The 19,087-nt window shown below is 39.4% G+C and overlaps 1 protein-coding gene across 1 annotated transcript; it reads right to left on the bottom strand.

Moving 5' to 3' along the window:
* Positions 1-1,651: 1,651 nt before the first annotated feature.
* On the bottom strand, positions 1,652-12,026 carry LOC134566200 (uncharacterized). Its single transcript, XM_063425907.1, has 11 exons — positions 12,017-12,026; positions 9,789-9,928; positions 9,606-9,689; positions 9,332-9,481; positions 9,165-9,248; positions 7,163-7,325; positions 2,657-2,796; positions 2,478-2,561; positions 2,204-2,353; positions 2,036-2,119; positions 1,652-1,771 (listed from the first exon to the last, which is right to left on the bottom strand). Exons 1-11 carry the CDS (start codon positions 12,024-12,026, stop codon positions 1,652-1,654), a joined length of 1,209 nt encoding a protein of 402 aa, XP_063281977.1.
* Positions 12,027-19,087: the final 7,061 nt, after the last annotated feature.

Genomic DNA, 19,087 nt, shown 5'->3' with positions numbered 1-19,087 from the left:
GGTCTCGTTTACCCAGTGACGGCCTATATAGACCACTTAGTCATGGCTTTATAAAAGTAAGGCAGCTGGTAAGGCTCTATGGAAAATCTAGGGCAGGTTGAAGCAAGATATAAAAGAAATAAAGGGGACAAGTCCCAACAAAATAAATGCACAATTAAAGTAACTGACACATTTGGCACTCCACATATTGCAGGAGTAAATGGTATGACGTTGACAAACATTGGCAGTGGGTAGAGAAGCTGGGGCAATGCCCAGGGAAGACAGGACAGCATCCATTTCAGAGGTGTCAGTCATCCTGTGTTTAGCACCATTGTGCTGGAAAACCAGTGCACGGGAGGCATCCCAGTGATACTTCAGGCCATGAGTTGAGACAGATGTAGTAAGAGGTCTGAATGATTTACTCCACTGTAAGGTTGAGCGGGAAAAATCTCTTCGAAATTATATGGGGTCTTCCCTCTACAGGCCTTCAAGATGGCAGTTTTATCTTGTCGGTTTTTAAATTTGAACAGGAGGTCTCTTAAGATCAGGACCTTGTTGGACTGAGGAGGGGGCAGTCAGAACATGCCGTCTAGTTGAATGTTCCTTGCTGGTTTAGGAGTTAGTAGGATATCTCTGCCAAAGTAATGCCCTAAGCTATGCCCTGATCTTTTGGTGTTTCCACTGCCTCTTATCTTCCAGGGCCGCCAGTTGGCTATGAAAGGTGGTCTGAGCAGACGTGAGATCTCTTGCCTGTCTCTGCAGTTCTGATATATGTGTAGCATGTGTCAGAGTAGTTTTTTCCACTGTTGTTAGTCGTAACGTAAAGTCCCTGACATCTTCCCTGACTTGGGATTTGTCTGCTGAGAGGCTTCTGCGGAGGTCAGCTAGGAGATTTGTAAGGATCTCTGTGGTTACAGGGAGTGGTGTACCTTCAGCCACTGGAGGAGGCTTGGGGCGTCCCTGGTTGCTTAGGTCCTGTGTACTGTGCAGGGGAAGGTCCTTTGAGATGATGAAGAAGGCATCCAGATCGGCCGCAATTTTTGACCCAGTCACGTTATGCGGCCCCTGAAACAGCTCCCCGTTGTCGGCAGAAAATGCGGGTCAGTCCAATCTCTGCTTTTTGATTTTTCGCCCCATCCTTCTGCAGGCACCTCCTCATGTTTCTGGTATAATTTGTTGACAATAAAAGTCCTAGGTAATTGATTTTATTCACCGGTCCGACGAAGCTCCGGAGACATAAGTTCCACCCCCCAATTTGAAATATTTTTGACTCTTGATTTCCGCCTCTACAATATGGATAATGACCTTATTCTACGTCAGGAAACATAAACAGAGAAAAACTTGCAGGTTTTAACAGATTTTTTTTATTAAGAAATAATAAATATATAAAGATATAAAAACATGGCAGTATAAAAAAAAATACATTAAATAAATAAATAAACAAATAAATACTTGAAACATTACAGAAGTAGAAACAGAAGGAAATGGTGCTCTATGAAGTCATTTAGCTAACATTTCAAGCTCAGTTGTATAGAAATCGACTTTGCTCTATAACTTTAAATGTTCATGGATTTTAAAGTGCCTTTTGGTCCTATAATAAGCAAGATGGGTAGTAATTCCTTCCAATGGATGAACATAAGAAAGATACAAAATATTCTACGAGATAAGCTTGTTAGAGCACAGAGATGTTTTTCAGGAGATGCTTTCTTCTCATTCGAGAGGATAGTAGGGCAGCCAGTTGTAAATTCCTCTTGATGTTTATTTGAACAACGGTACGAGCACATGTATCCACCTACCGGAATAAATAAAGAAAAGTGTACATTAACTTCTATGCAGGCAGGGGAGGATAGGACATGGAGAAGAAGTCTATAAATGTCAAACAAGAGAAATAAACAGATAACAGATATTATTTAGGAGACAGTAGAATGTTTTATGCTCTGTAAACATTTTCACAAGATTCTGTTTTGCCAGTTTTACATCGATTCTTGTAATGTTTTTAAACATCCTGAAGATTAAAAAGATATGCTGGGTAACAGTGTAGAGAAATATTACTTACCTCTTCATTAACAATCTTCTGTAATAAAATGAAATATTCTGACATGTTTTGTTGAAGCTGAGGATTCCCTGCACCTTCTGGGATCTGAGAAGACAAATAAAGATTTTTTTATTAAAATCATCTTCTAAAGTCATCCTGAAAATATCAATACATGAGTATGGCACTTACACAATCATCCAGCAGATTTAGCTGGTAATCGAGAAGCTTCTCCATTCTTTCCCAGGCCTTCTCATCGCACTGGAGTTTCTGATGGTTTCTTTTATAGAACCTGATTGTTTGGTTTGTAACATCACGAGCAGCGATAGCAGCTTCTTCGACCTGAGAAATAGAAAAGGTGTAAGTCTATCTGTTTCCATTATCAAGCTGCAGATTTTAGTCAAACTATTTCTATTTTTTGAAATCCCTCAAGAAGGACCTTCTTTACAAACAAAGATTTCTCTACCTGTGAGATTTTGAATAGATGATCTATATTAACAATCACAGTGGGATTTTGTGGGCAGGTTCCAGAAGATGTCACAAGAAGACTCTGAAAATTATGGAGAAAAAAATGTTTTGTTTTATTTTAGCTTTTGCAAACATCTTGACATGTTAGAAGAGGTAAGGAGAAAACCAGAAACCTACCATCCGGTTGAAGCTTTGAAGGATCTCCTTGTTCAAATTCTCCTGTTGAGGACGAAGCCATCTGCAGTTTTGAGAATAGGTGATGGAGACCAGACTTGACAAGATGAGGAGGGTCTTTAAAACTACACAAGTCATTTTCACTGGAAAGAAAAAATGAAAGAGAAAAACAATAACATTATTAACAAAACAGATTCCAGTCAATTAAAGAAAGTCTCACACAAAAAAGGAGATTCATACCTGTTTATCTGATCTTCTTTGGACTTTGCAGAGTCTGAGCTTAGAGTGTATATTCTGTGCTTTTAGCTCCATCTCCCAGGTTTAATATTTATATTCTAAGAGCATTTTAGGATGTTTCAAAAGTAAAATTACATTAGAATTACTAGATTTCCCCAAAACAATTTCCTGTCACTTTCCTTTTGTGTTTCTCCAGCAGGGGGAAGTCCTTATTACAAATATTCATTTTGTAGAAAGACTATAACAATACAGTTATCATAATATTGTCACTTCTTTTTATTTTTGAAAATTATTAGAATTTTTAACATTCATAAATAAATTAAAATTATCATTCGTTCTATTGTTTACATGTACCACCGTACTATGGCCGAGAAGAATTCCATTTCTTGTAGTGTTATAGCTCCTGCCTGACGAAGTAGTGATAAATGCTGGTATAGCTTTCCTCCCATACATTAGTCAAGACTTAATACTGGGAGTAGGTCTGGTTTTGTTAGGTTCAACACGGTCATTTATACATGGATCCCCAGCATGGGGTCCCTATTCACAGTACAGTGATCCTGCCCTGGTGCACCTGAGTCTGGGAGATAATTGAGTTGAGGCTCGCTAAACTAATTATCTCCTGGATATGGAGAGCACAACACAAAAACATCCCGAAAACATCATAAAAAATACACAGGAACCCCACACATCATATATAACCAGATATCTCTGATCCAAGCGTTCATGTTGGCAGAAGAGTGCCAGGATCCATGAAGAGATGACAAAACGCCACCGAGGTAAAATTTTGACCGACAGCACACATTGTCCATGCCTTAAAGAGTTCCAAAGTGATTAGTGTTTTGGCCAGTCAAATGTCAGGAGTTCCTGTAGACAAAATAAGGGGCGCTCCACACAGTCTAAGGATCACTCCCCTAAAAAATAACTCTTTTAGCTGGTTTGGAAGTGGGAAAAAAGTCGACCGGGTGTTGGGACTAGCCATGGCCAGACCGGAGTTCACAAAGAGTTGCACATAGGTCATGTTACAGTTTTTGTGTATTTATACAAGGATTGCCAGCATGGGGTCCCTATTCACAATACAGTGATCCTGCCCTAGCTCCTCTAAGTCTTAGATATAACTGAGTTGAGGCTCGTTAAAATAATTATCTCCCGGCCACAGAGAGCTAAACACATAAAACCCTCATAAAAACATAAGAAGAACCCCACACATCATGCTTTAAACTAAACCATCCTAATAACAGGTATTACGTCACTATCCTTTGTTTTGAGTAAGTGACATGTTACACATTTTCACTGCTGTTGTCCCAATCTGTTGATGGTCTTTGAATCAGGAAAGGGAGTTTCAGTACTCCAAATTAATTTGACCTTAATTTGACCTTAGTTTAAATGTTATTGTTTTAATAATTTTTTTTTTCCAGGTCATAATTTCCGTTAAAATCACGACTACTTATATATCATTTTCTTCCTATATTTGTTATTTATTTTTTAATACCATACCAGGATCTACATCTTTATTTGGTTTCCATGAAACCCTTATGTCCTTCCCCCACACTCATACTGTGCCACATTACCTGCTTCCACTACAAAGCACCACCTGTGTTCCATGTGTTATTGATACTACAATTTTGACACTGAACTCTGGCCTTTCCATGTCATTTAGTGCCCCACAGTCTGAACTTCAACTCATGGGAGCCATCAATCAATGATTGTTGAGGGCTATTGTTGTGCCTAATCATTAAATTCATGAAGCACCAATATCCAAAAAGTAATAATCAATACCTAATAAGGTTTATAGCGATATTGGCGGGCACACAACCCAGTTCGGATAGAGTACATTGAGTTATAGGAAAGAGAAATCACACAAAGACCAATTTGAATATCAGAATTCACACTACACTTTATTATCCACAAAGGGATCTTAGCAAAGTAAGTTTTGCTCCCATTTAAGTATTTGCATGCACTTACTTCAAACAGCTTAGTATCTAGATATATCATAGAAACATAGAAACATAGAAACATAGAATGTGACGGCAGATAAGAACCATTCGGCCCATCTAGTCTGCCCAGTTTTCTAAATACTTTCATTAGTCCCTGGCCTTATCTTATAGTTAGGATAGCCTTATGCCTATCCCACGCATGCTTAAACTCCTTTACTGTGTTAACCTCTACCACTTCAGCTGGAAGGCTATTCCATGCATCCACTACCCTCTCAGTAAAGTAATACTTCCTGATATTATTTTTAAACCTTTGTCCCTCTAATTTAAGACTATGTCCTCTTGTTGTGGTAGTTTTTCTTCTTTTAAATATAGTCTCCTCCTTTACTGTGTTGATTCCCTTTATGTATTTAAATGTTTCTATCATATCCCCCCTGTCTCGTCTTTCCTCCATGCTATACATGTTAAGATCCTTTAACCTTTCCTGGTAAGTTTTATCCTGCAATCCAGGATATCAGCTTAAGTATACATCACCATTAGAGAAGCTTGGTTGTCTCCTTGCCACACATGACTGGGGAGAACTCAGGCAGTCACTCGGAGAGACCCTCTCTTCTGGGAACAGCAGAAACCAGCAACACGCGTCCTCATTACAGGTGGGTAGTTCTCCAAGTGAGCGCAAGATTCCCTTAGTCTTATATACCTGTCTTCAAGGACAGACAGTCGTTCCTTATCAGTGCAGCCCAGCAAAAGACCTTGATACAAGCAGCTGGATGGACCTGGCAGTTGGCCAGACTGTTCAGGACTACCAGAACTTATGCCAAGTCTTGTGCGGTTAATGATCGCTTATCTACAAGCTTTCTTTGTACTGTTCTAGAGATGGCAACATCAGTTTTTGATGGCAACATACGTTTCTCAAACTGCTGAAATGCTGTGTCAGCTTATAGTGCTGTGTCAGCTTAGTAAACAGGTGTAGTGCTGTTTCAGCTCTTAATAGCTGTGGCATAAGGCCTTCAAGCCTGCATCTAGTAATATGTGCTATGTGTGCTTATATGCTTACTGGTGCCATCTTGACTATCTATAAATGTTTGAGTTGCTCAATAGTGATCAATCAATCCTACTTAATTAATATTAAATATTATTATCACAGCTATTATAGCTGAATGTTCTGGAAATGTATTTTTGATGTTAGCCTATAAGCTCTCTGTACTTCCTATATACCCCTAACTCTTGTTACTTATTGTCCTTTCATGGTTACTGTATACCTGAGACTGTGATCCTATTGTTCAGTCTTATTTGGTTTTGACCCGATTTGATCCTGCCTCTCCTGATGTCTGTTATTCTAAACTTTGGATGTTTACTTGTATTGTGGCTCTTCTGTTATCCTTGAAGGTTTCTTGCTTCTGACTATTCTCCACCCATTTTCAGGTGCAGTTCATCTTTCTTTTTTCACTGATTTAAACTCAGCCATCCTAAAGACTGGTATTACGCAACATTCTTTGGTTTTCTTTTTCCTAACTCTTAGTTAGATACTAGCTGACTCTAAGTTTGGCATGTTGAGTTTAATAGTATCCTGTCATATTGATGTTCGATCAGTCTGTCCACCAAATTCAGGCGTTAACAAGAGATGTCCCGAACAGTTCGCCGGGAACTATTCGCCAGCAAACATAGCTTGTTTGCGGTCGTCGCGGCTGGCGAACATATGCGATGTTCGGTCCGCCCCCTATTCGTCATCATTGAGTAAACTTTGACCCTGTACCTCACAGTCAGCAGACACATTCCAGCCAATCAGCAGCAGACCCTCCCTCCCAGACCCTCCCACCTCCATGACGAATAGGGGGCGGACCGAACATCGCATATGTTCGCCCGCCAGGGCGACCGCGAACAAGCTATGTTCGCCGGCGAACAGTTCCTGGCGAACTGTTCGGGACATCTCTAGCGTTAACCAATGAGAATGTAGCCAGTGTAAACCAAATTGAGAAAGCACTTAAAGCCCCCTTGTTGCCTAATGGATGTCAAGCATTTCTCTTTAATAGAGAGACCTTACCCATTAGGTGGTAGATATGAAGGAAATATATAAAGTTGTAATCAAAATTATGCAGTCCCATTAAAAATCAGGTTTATTGTTTATTTATTAAATTTACAGACTCTAAGCTGTTTTCAACAAAAAGCAATAGCTCAACACAACGGATCCGTCAAGTGTTTTCCACAAATTCAACTGAAAATGCAACTTATAATGAGTTCTCAAGTTTCAAAATGATTCAACTCCTTCAAGGCAAGCCTTTTTAGTACTTAGTAGAGCACCCGTTTGCTGTTATGACCTGCGGCAAATGAGTTGCATCACTAGACACCAGCTTTTGCAAGCATTCCTGAGGAATCTTAGCCCATTGCTCATCAACAATGACCTCCAGTTCAGTTATATACTTGGGTTTCCGTGCTCCAACAGCCGTCTTCAAATTCCACCAGAGATTTTCTTTGGGATCCAAGTCAGGTAACTGTGATGGCCACTGCATAATTTCCCAGGACTTCTTCTGCAACCAATACTTGGTAGAATGTGAGCTATGCTTGGGATCATTGTCTTGTTGGCAGGCCCAATGACGCCCAAGCTTCAGTTTCCTTACAGATGACATAATGTTTTCTCCTAGGATTTTCTGATACTTCAATGAATCCATCTTGCCTTCCACATCCTGGAGGTTTCCAGTGCAGAGGATTCAAAGTAGTCCCAAAGCATCACGAGTCACCACCATGTTTAATTGTAGGCAGAGTGTTCTTTTCAACATATGCTTCATTCTTCTTCCTTCACTCATACCGCTAATCTAAAGTGCCTAAAACTTACAGTTTTGTTTCAACGCTCCACAGAACCGAATCCCCAAACTTCCTTGGCTTATGTATATAATATTGGCCATATTGTAGACGACTTTTCATGTGTTTTTGGGTTAAAAGGTGGAGTTCTGGCATGGAAACCATTCGCGTTTATTATTCGTCTTACTGTGCTCTCTGAAACCTCAGTGCCTGTTGCCACCAAGGTCTTTTGCAGTTACTTAAAGGTTTTTCAGAAGCTGCCTTCTCAGAAAACTGGTTGCAGTCATTGATAGCTTCTTTTTTCTGACCCATCCAGGTAGTGTAACCACTGTTACTTCAACTTCGAACTTGCGAACTATGCTTCCAGCGGTGTCTCTAGAAACATTTGTTGCTGTCACTTTCTTTTTGTATCCTGTTCCTAGTCTCTTCCTGATCTCTTATTCTTTTGTGAAGAGTTCACTTTGTGGACTATTCTTTTGACTTTGTTCATATTTCTAGCATGCAGTCTAATGTGACATTCAACAAATCCCTAGCCAGTTCAGGTATTTCAAGTGTTCCAGGTTAAGAACACCTGGTGCAACTAATGAAGCCCTTGATTAGTTGCATCAGGTATAAATTAGACAACAACTGTCTTACATATCTGTGCTGTTCTGAGGGATTCTATTCAGGTGGTTAAATAAATTTAAGACTGGAGAACTGCACACATTATTCCACATGTAGAATTTAAACAAAATTTGATACATTTGTAACTGTTAATAGCCGACACTTCAATAACGATAATTACCTTATTGTACATCAGGAAACATAAACAAGGGAAAACTTTCAGGTTTTTAACTTATTTTTATAAAAAAATATATGTATATATATATAAAGATATAAACAAATGGCAGTTTAAAAAAATACATTAAATAAATAAATACTTTAAATATTATGGAAATATTACAGAAGTAGAAACAGAAGGAAATGGTGCTCTATGAAGTCATTTAGCTACCATTTCAAGCTTGGCTGTACAGAAATCGACTTTGCTCTATAACTTTAAATGTTCATGGATTTTAAAGCGCCTTTTGGTCCCATAATAAGCAAGGTGGGTAGTAATTCCTTCCAATGGATGAACATAAGAAAGATACAAAATATTCTACGAGATAAGCTTGTTAGAGCACAGAGATGTTTTTCAGGAGATGGTTTCTTCTCATTCGAGAGGATAGTAGGGCAGCCAGTTGTAAATTCCTCTTGATGTTTATTTGAACAACGGTACGAGCACATGTATCCACCTACCGGAATTAATAAAGAAAATGTAAATTAATTTCGAAGCAGACAGTGGAGGATAGGGCATGGAGAACAAGTCGATAAATGTCAAACAAGAGAAATAGAAAGATAACAGATATTATTTCTAAGATACAAAGAGACAGTAGAATGTTTTATACTCTGTAAACATTTTCACAAGATTCTGTTTTGTCAGTTTTACATCGATTCTTGTAATGCTTTCAAACATCCTGAATGTGAAGAAGATATGCTGGGTAACACCGTAGAGAAATAATACTTACCTCTTCATTTACAATCTTCTGTAATAAAATGAAATATTCGGATATGTTTTGTTGAAACTGAGGATTCCCTTCACCTTCTGGGATCTGAAAAAACATAAAACATTTTTTTACTAAAATCATCTTCTAATGTTATCCTGAAATTATCAATACATGATTATGACACTTACACAATCATCCAGCAAATTTAGCTGGTAATCGAGAAGCGTTTCCATTCTTTCCCAGGCCTTCTCGTTGCACTGGAGTTTCTGATGGTTTCTTTTATAGAACCTGATTGTTTGATTTGTAACGTCACGAGCAGCGATAGCAGCTTCTTCAACCTGAGAAATAGAATAGGTGTAAGTCTGTCTGTTTCCGTTATCAAGCTGCAGGTTGTAGATGATTAATTTCTAGTTTTGGAGATCACTCAAAAAGGATCTTCTTTTAAAACAAAGATTACTCTACCTGTGAGATGTTGTAGAGATCATCAATACTAGGAACCACTGTGGCATTTTGTGGGCAAGTTGCATAAGTTATTTCAAGAAGACTCTGAAAATGGTGGAGAAATTAATATTAAAAATTATCCTCTTTAATTTTTGCAAATATCATGCCAGGTGAGGAGAGGTGAGGAGGCTACCAGAAACCCACCATCTGGTTGAAGCTCTGAAGGATCTCCTTGTTCAAATGTTCCTGTTGAGGACGGAGCCACTTGCAGTTTTGTGAATAGATGAGGGAGATCAGACTTGACAAGATGAGGAGGGTCTTTAAAACTACACAAGTCATTGTCACTGAGAAGCAAAAACAAAAACAAAACATTATAAGCAAAACAGAATCCAGTCATGTAAAGAAAGTCTCACAGAGAGGAAGAGATTCATACCTGTTTATCTGATCTTCTTTGGGCTTTGCAGAGTCTGAGCTTAGAGTGTATATTCTGTGCTTTTAGCTCCATCTCCCAGGTTTAATATTTATATTCTAAGAGCATTTTAGGATATTTCAAAAGTAAAATTACATTCAAATAACTAGATTTCCCCCAAACTATTTCCTGTCACTTTCCTTTTGTGTTTCTCCAGCAGGGGGAAGTCCTTAATACAAATATTCATTTTGTAGAAAGAATATAACAATACAGTTATCATAATATTGTCACTTCTTTTTATTTTTGACATTTTTTAGAATTTTTACCATTAATAATTAAATGAAAATGATCATTCCTTCTATTGTTTACATGTATCTTTATCAGACAAATCTACTTAAACAACTCTCCCCTGTAAAACATTCTATTGAGATACAATAAATGCTTTGTCCAATTCATATTCTTTTGTCGCAAGTTTGTCTGTCTTCTACTTGATACCATTGTAGCAATTCTGTTTGTCTTCTCACAGTTACCATCATTGATTCTCCTCTGTCATGAAGCTACAGTAACATCCCAATCTCTATTCTATTTTGATATTTAGGGGCCTGTAACCAGACCATATTTTCAGTGAATTAATAAACAGTATTTTTGATTCTCTTATTGTCTTCATAAATTCAAAGTGTGTTCTTTATTCCTTCTTTCTGTCTCTTCTGGTATCTCAGATGTAAATAATACATTCAGTGTAGAATAGATATAGACACTGTGGTTGACCACCGTAGTATGGTCGGCAAAGAATTTCCTTTCCCGTAGTGGTATAGCTCCTTCTAGACGAAGTAGTGATTAATGCTGGTATAGCTTACTCCACATACATTAGTCAAGACTTTATACTGGGAGTAGATCTGGTTTTGTTATGTTCAACAAGGTCATTTATACATGGATCTCAAGCATGGGGTCCCTATTCACAATACAGTGATCCCGCCCTGGTGCCTCTGAGTCTGGGAGATAATTGAGTTGAGGCTCGCTAAACTAATTATCACCTTGATATGGAGAGCACAACACAAAAACACCCTGAAAACCGCATTAAAAATATACAGGAAACCCACGCATCATATATACCCGGATAACTCTGATCCAAGCACTCATGTTGGCAAAAGAGTGCCAGGATCCATGAAGAGATGACAAAACGCCACTGTGGTAAAATTGTGTCCGGCAGCACACGTGGTCCATGCCTTAAAGAGTTCCAAAGTGATTAGTGTTTTGGTCAGTCAAATGTCAGGAGTTCCTGTAGACAAAATAAGGGGTGCTACCCCTGGCTCCCGAAGGGAGCGCTCCACACAGTCTAAAGCACCTTCCCCTAAAAAAGCGCTTTTCTAGCGAGTCTAGAAGTAGGGAAAAAGTTGACTGGAAGTTGGGACTAGTCATGGCCAGACCAGAGTTGCACATAGGTCATGTTATAGTCTTTGTGTATTTATACAAGTATTGCCAGCATGGGGTCCCTATTCACAATACAGTGATCCTGCCATGGTGCCTTATCTTGCCATGGTGTTTTGGAGATAACCGAGTTGAGGCTCGCTAAAATAATTATCTCTCAGCCACAAAGAGCACAACACAAAAACACCCCAAAATCCTCATAAAAACATACAGGAACCCCACATCATGCTTTAAACTCAACATCCGAAGAACAGATAGTACGTCACCATTCTTTGTTTTGAGTAAGTGACGCTACACATTTTCCCTGCTGTTGTCCCAAACTGTTGATGGTCTTTGAATCAGGAAAGGGAGTTTTAGCACTCCTAATTAATATGACCTTTGTTTAAATGTTATTGTTTTAATAATTTTTTTTGCCAGATCATAATTTTGATTAGAATCAAGACTGTTTATATGTAATGTTCTTCCTATATTTGTTATTTATTTTTTAATTGTAATTTTATACTTCATCATGCATTGCATACCAAAACCTACATCTTTATTTGGTCTCCATAAAACCCTTAAGTCCTTCCCCCACACTCCTACTGTGCCACATTACCTGCTTCCATTCAAAGCACCACCTGTGTTCCATGCATCATTGATACTACAATTTTGACATTGAACTCTAGCCTTACCATGTCATTTAGTGAACCACAGTCTGAACGTCAACTCATGGGAGCCATCAATCAATGATTGTTGAGAGCTATTATAGCTGAATGTTTTGGCAAATGCATTTTTTATGTTAGTCTATGAGCTCTTAGTACTTCCTTTATACCCCTAACTCTTATTACCTATTGTCCTTTCATGGTTACTGAATACCTGAGACTGTGATTCTATTGTTCAGTCTTATTTTGGCTTTAACCCAGCTTGATCCTACCTCTCCTGATGTCTGTTATTCTAAACTTGACTTGTTTACTTGTATTGTGGCTCTTCTGTTATCCTTGAAGGTTTTTTGCTCCTGACTATTCCCCCCCCCTCCCCTTCCCCCCTCTCCCCCTCCCGTTTTCAGGGGCAGTTCATCTTGATTTTTTCTTTGAGTTACATTCGGCCATCCTAAAGACTGGTATTAAACCAATATCCCTCGTCTTCATTTTCCTATCTTTTTGTTTGATAGCTAGCTCTAAGTTCGGTGTGTTGGGTATTATAGTATCCTGTCATAATGGTGATCAATCAGTCTGTCCACCAAATTCAGGCGTTAACCAATGAGAATATAGCAAGTATAAACCAGATCGAGAAAGCATTTAAAGCCCCCTTTTTGACTAATGGTTGTCAAGCATTTCTCTTTGATGAATAACTCGTACCCACTGAGAGGCAGATGTGAGGGAATATATATATGAGTTAGTGACATGCTACATATTTTCCCTACTGTGGTTCCAAACTCTCGTTGGGCTGTTTGCATCGGAAAGGGAGATTCAGCATTTCTACAAAATAATAAGTTTTCTTAATTTTCTCAGTAAAATGCACAAATTACACCATATGCAGAATCTAAGAAAGATTTTGTAATTTTTTTTGCAGTGCATAGGTATTCATACAAGAGTAAAGAGACAACACAGCAAAATCAATAGGTAAACAATATAACTTATAATATGAGCCAGCCAGATAGTGATATGAAGAGCAGGCAATATAGCGAGGTAACTTCGAGTGATAGGTGAGACAGCTCCCCGTAGGGCTATGAGGATAAGAAGTACAATTGGAGCTGGGGGAGAAGGGCAATTTGCAAGAATAAAGGAGCTAACTGGGTCTGGTTTATCCAATGATGGCCTATATGGACCACTTAGTCGTGGCTTTATAAGAGGAAGGCAGCTGGTAAGGCACTATGGAACATCTAGGGCAAGTTTAAGCAAGAAATTAAAGAAATAAAGATGACAATTCCCTACAAAATAAAAGCACAAATCAAGTAACTGACACATTTGTTGCTCCACATATTGCAGGAGTAAATGGTATGACGTTGACAAACATTGGCAGTGTGTAGAGATGCTGGGGCAATGTCCACGGAGGACCGGACAGCTTCAATTTCAGAGGTGTCAGTCACCTTGTATTAGCATCATTGTGCTGGAAAACCAGTGCATGGGAGGCAACACAGTGATTCTTTAGGCCATGAGATGCGAGAGATGTAGTAAGAGGTCTGAGTGATTTACGCCACTGTAAGGTTGAGCGGGAGAGGTCAGCGTAAAATGTGAGCTTCATCTCTTTTAATTTATATTGGGTCTTCCCTCTAGTGGCGTTCAAGATGGCTGCCTTACCGTGTCCGTTTTAAAAATTTGATCAGGAGGTCTCTCGAGATCAGGACTTTGTTGGACTGAGGAGTGGGCAGTCAGAACATGCCGTCTAGTTGAATGCCCCTTGCTGGTTTAGGAGGCAGTAGGACATCTCTGCCAAAGTGATGCCCTAAGCTATGCCCTGATCTTTAGGTGTTTCCACCGCCTCTTATCTTCCAGGGCTGCAAACTGGCTATCAAAGGTGGTCTGAGCAGAAGTGAGATCTCTCACCTGTCTCTGCAGTTCTGAGATATGTGTAACATGTGTCACAGTAGTTTGTTCCACTGTTGTTAGTCGTGACCTAAAGTCCCTGACATCTTCCCTGACTTGGGATATGTCTGCTGAGAGGCTTCTGCATAAGTCAGAAAGAAGGTTTGTAAGGATCTCCATGGGTACAGGTGGCAGAGTACTTTCAGCCACTGATCGCTCAGGTCCTGTATGCTGCAGGGGAAGGTCCTTAGAGACTTTAAAAAAGAAGGCATCCAGATCGGCTGACATGTTTGGCCAAGTCACGTCATGCGGCCTCTGAAACAGTTCCCCGATATCATCAGAAAACATAGAAACATAGAAACATAGAATGTGACGGCAGATAAGAACCATTCGGCCCATCTAGTCTGCCCAGTTTTCTAAATACTTTCATTAGTCCCTGGCCTTATCTTATAGTTAGGATAGCCTTATGCCTATCCTGACCTGAGTCAGTCAGTTCTCTGCTTCTTGTTTTTCCGCCCCATTCTTCAGCAGGCATCTCCTCATGTTTCTGGTGCAATTTGTGGGCAGTAAAAGTCCTAGAAGAGTGATTTTATTCACCATTCCGACAGAGCTCCGCAGACATGAGTTAGTCAGCTTAACCCCCCCCCCCCCCCCCCATTTCCTGTCACTTTCCTTTTGTGTTTCTCCAGCAGAGGGAAGTCCTTATTAATAACAATACAGTTATCATAATATTGTCACTTATTTTTATTTTTGAAAATTTTTAGAATTTTTACCATTAATAATTAAATGAAAATGATCATTCCTTCTATTGTTTACATGTATCTTTATCAGACAAATCTACTTAAACAACTCTCCCCTGTAAAACATTCTATTGAGATACAATAAATGCTTTGTCCAATTCATATTCTTTTGTCGCAAGTTTGTCTGTCTTCTACTTGATACCATTGTAGCAATTCTGTTTGTCTTCTCACAGTTACCATCATTGATTCTCCTCTGTCATGAAGCTACAGTAACATCCCAATCTCTATTCTATTTTGATATTTAGGGGCCTGTAAGCAGACCATATTTTCAGTGAATTAATAAACAGTATTTTTGATTCTATTATTGTCTTCATAAATTCAAAGTGTGTTCTTTATTCCTTCTTTCTGTCTCTTCTGGTATCTCAGATGTAAATAATACATTCAGTGTAGAATAGATATAGACACTGTGGTTGACCACCGTAGTATGGTCGGCCAAGAATTTCCTTTCCCGTAGTGGTATAGCTCCTTCTAGACGAAGTAGTGATTAATGCTGGTATAGCTTTCTCCACATACATTAGTCAAGACTTTATACTGGGAGTAGATCTGGTTTTGTTATGTTCAACAAGGTCATTTATACATGGATCTCAAGCATGGGGTCCCTATTCACAATACAGTGATCCCGCCCTGGTGCCTCTGAGTCTGGGAGATAATTGAGTTGAGGCTCGCTAAACTAATTATCACCTTGATATGGAGAGCACAACACAAAAACACCCTGAAAACCGCATTAAAAATATACAGGAAACCACGCATCATATATACCCGGATAACTCTGATCCAAGCACTCATGTTGGCAAAAGAGTGCCAGGATCCATGAAGAGATGACAAAACGCCACTGTGGTAAAATTGTTTCCGGCAGCACACGTGGTCCATGCCTTAAAGAGTTCCAAAGTGATTAGTGTTTTGGCCAGTCAAATGTCAGGAGTTCCTGTAGACAAAATAAGGGGTGCTACCCCTGGCTCCCGAAGGGAGCGCTCCACACAGTCTAAAGCACCTTCCCCTAAAAAAGCGCTTTTCTAGCGAGTGTAGAAGTAGGGAAAAAGTTGACTGGAAGTTCGGACTAGTCATGGCCAGACCAGAGTTGCACATAGGTCATGTTATAGTCTTTGTGTATTTATACAAGTATTGCCAGCATGGGGTCCCTATTCACAATACAGTGATCCTGCCATGGTGCCTTATCTTGCCATGGTGTTTTGGAGATAACCGAGTTGAGGCTCGCTAAAATAATTATCTCTCAGCCACAAAGAGCACAACACAAAAACACCCCAAAATCCTCATAAAAACATACAGGAACCCCACACATCATGCTTTAAACTCAACATCCGAAGAACAGATAGTACGTCACCATTCTTTGTTTTGAGTAAGTGACGCTACACATTTTCCCTGCTGTTGTCCCAAACTGTTGATGGTCTTTGAATCAGGAAAGGGAGTTTTAGCACTCCTAATTAATATGACCTTTGTTTAAATGTTATTGTTTTAATTATTTTTTTTTGCCAGATCATAATTTTGATTAGAATCAAGACTATTTATATGTAATGTTCTTCCTATATTTGTTATTTATTTTTTAATTGTAATTTTATACTTCATCATGCATTGCATACCAAAACCTACATCTTTATTTGGTCTCCATAAAACCATTAAGTCCTTCCCCCACACTCCTACTGTGCCACATTACCTGCTTCCATTCAAAGCACCACCTGTGTTCCATGCGTCATTGATACTACAATTTTGACATTGAACTCTAGCCTTACCATGTCATTTAGTGAACCACAGTCTGAACTTCAACTCATGGGAGCCATCAATCAATGATTGTTGAGAGCTATCATAGCTGAATGTTTTGGCAAATTAATTTTTTATGTTAGTCTATGAGCTCTTAGTACTTCCTTTATACCCCTAACTCTTATTACTTATTGTCCTTTCATGGTTACTGAATACCTGAGACTGTGATTCTATTGTTCAGTCTTATTTTGGCTTTAACCCAGCTTGATCCTACCTCTCCTGATGTCTGTTATTCTAAACTTGACTTGTTTACTTGTATTGTGGCTCTTCTGTTATCCTTGAAGGTTTTTTGCTCCTGACTATTCCCCCCCTCCCCTTCCCCCCTCTCCCCCTCCCGTTTTCAGGGGCAGTTCATCTTGATTTTTTCTTTGAGTTACATTCGGCCATCCTAAAGACTGGTATTAAACCAATATCCCTCGTCTTCATTTTCCTATCTTTTTGTTTGATAGCTAGCTCTAAGTTCGGTGTGTTGGGTATTATAGTATCCTGTCATAATGGTGATCAATCAGTCAGTCCACCAAATTCAGGCGTTAACCAATGAGAATATAGCAAGTATAAACCAGATCGAGAAAGCATTTAAAGCCCCCTTTTTGACTAATGGTTGTCAAGCATTTCTCTTTGATGAATAACTCGTACCCACTGAGAGGCAGATGTGAGGGAATATGCAGAATCTAAGAAAGATTTTGTAATTTTTATTTTTTTATAATTTTTTTTGCAGTGCATAGGTATTCATACAAGAGGGAAGAGACAACACAGCAAAATCAATAGGTAAACAATATAACTTATAATATGAGCCAGCCAGATAGTGATATGAAGAGCAGGCAATATAGCGAGGTAACTTCGAGTGATAGGTGAGACAGCTCACCAGATTGGTATGGGGATAAGAAGTACAATTGGAGCTGGGGGAGAAGGGCAATTTGCAAGAATAAAGGAGCTAACTGGGTCTGGTTTATCCAATGATGGCCTATATGGACCACTTAGTCGTGGCTTTATAAGAGGAAGGCAGCTGGTAAGGCACTATGGAACATCTAGGGCAAGTTTAAGCAAGAAATTAAAGAAATAAAGATGACAATTCCCTACAAAATAAAAGCACAAATCAAGTAACTGACACATTTGTTGCTCCACATATTGCAGGAGTAAATGGTATGACGTTGACAAACATTGGCAGTGTGTAGAGCAGCTGGGGCAATGTCCACGGAGGACTGGACAGCTTCAATTTCAGAGGTGTCAGTAAGCTTGTATTAGCGTCATTGTGCTGGAAAACCAGTGCACGGGAGGCAACCCAGTGATTCTTTAGGCCATGAGATGCGAGAGATGTAGTAACAGGTCTGAGTGATTTACGCCACTGTAAGGTTGAGCGGGAGAGGTCAGCGTAAAATGTGAGCTTCATCTCTTTTAATTTATATTGGGTCTTCCCTCTAGTGGCGTTCAAGATGGCTGCCTTATCGTGTCCGTTTTAAAAATTTGACCAGGAGGTCTCTCGAGATCAGGACTTTGTTGGACTGAGGAGTGGGCAGTCAGAACATGCCGTCTAGTTGAATGCCCCTTGCTGGTTTAGGAGGCAGTAGGACATCTCTGCCAAAGTGATGCCCTAAGCTATGCCCTGATCTTTAGGTGTTTCCCCCGCCTCTTATCTTCCAGGGCTGCAAACTGGCTATCAAAGGTGGTCTGAGCAGAAGTGAGATCTCTCACCTGTCTCTGCAGTTCTGAGATATGTGTAGCATGTGTCAGAGTAGTTTGTTCCACTGTTGTTAATCGTGACCTAAAGTCCCTGACATCTTCCCTGACTTGGGATATGTCTGCTGAGAGGCTTCTGCATAAGTCAGAAAGAAGGTTTGTAAGGATCTCCGTGGGTACAGGTGGCAGAGTACTTTCAGCCACTGATCGCTCAGGTCCTGTATGCTGCAGGGGAAGGTCCTTAGAGACTTTAAAAAAGAAGGCATCCAGATCGGCTGACATGTTTGGCCAAGTCACGTCATGCGGCCTCTGAAACAGTTCCCCGATATCATCAGAAAACCTGTCAGTCAGTTCTCTGCTTCTTGTTTTTCCGCCCCATCCTTCAGCAGGCATCTCCTCATGTTTCTGGTGCAATTTGTGGGCAGTAAAAGTCCTAGAAGAGTGATTTTATTCACCATTCCGACAGAGCTCCGCAGACATGAGTTAGTCAGCTTTAACCCCCCCCCAATTTAGTACATTTTTGACTGTTAATGTTCGCATCTACAATAATGATAATGACTCAATTATAAGTCAGGAAACATAAACAGAGAAAAACTTGCAGGTTTTAATAAAAACATTTATTGAAAAATAATAAATATATAAAGATTTAAAAACATGGCAGTATAAAAAATAAATAAATAAATAAATACTTGAAACATTACAGAAGTAGAAACAGAAGGAAATGGTGCTCTATGAAGTCATTTAGCTAACATTTCAAGCTCAGTTGTATAGAAATCGACTTTGCTCTATAACTTTAAATGTTCATGGATTTTAAAGTGCCTTTTGGTCCTATAATAAGCAAGATGGGTAGTAATTCCTTCCAATGGATGAACATAAGAAAGATACAAAATATTCTACGAGATAAGCTTG

Source organism: Pelobates fuscus, chromosome 6 (genome assembly GCF_036172605.1).
Source record: "Pelobates fuscus isolate aPelFus1 chromosome 6, aPelFus1.pri, whole genome shotgun sequence".
NCBI lineage: Eukaryota > Metazoa > Chordata > Amphibia > Anura > Pelobatidae > Pelobates > Pelobates fuscus.
This window is presented reverse-complemented; position numbering and strand designations above follow the sequence as displayed.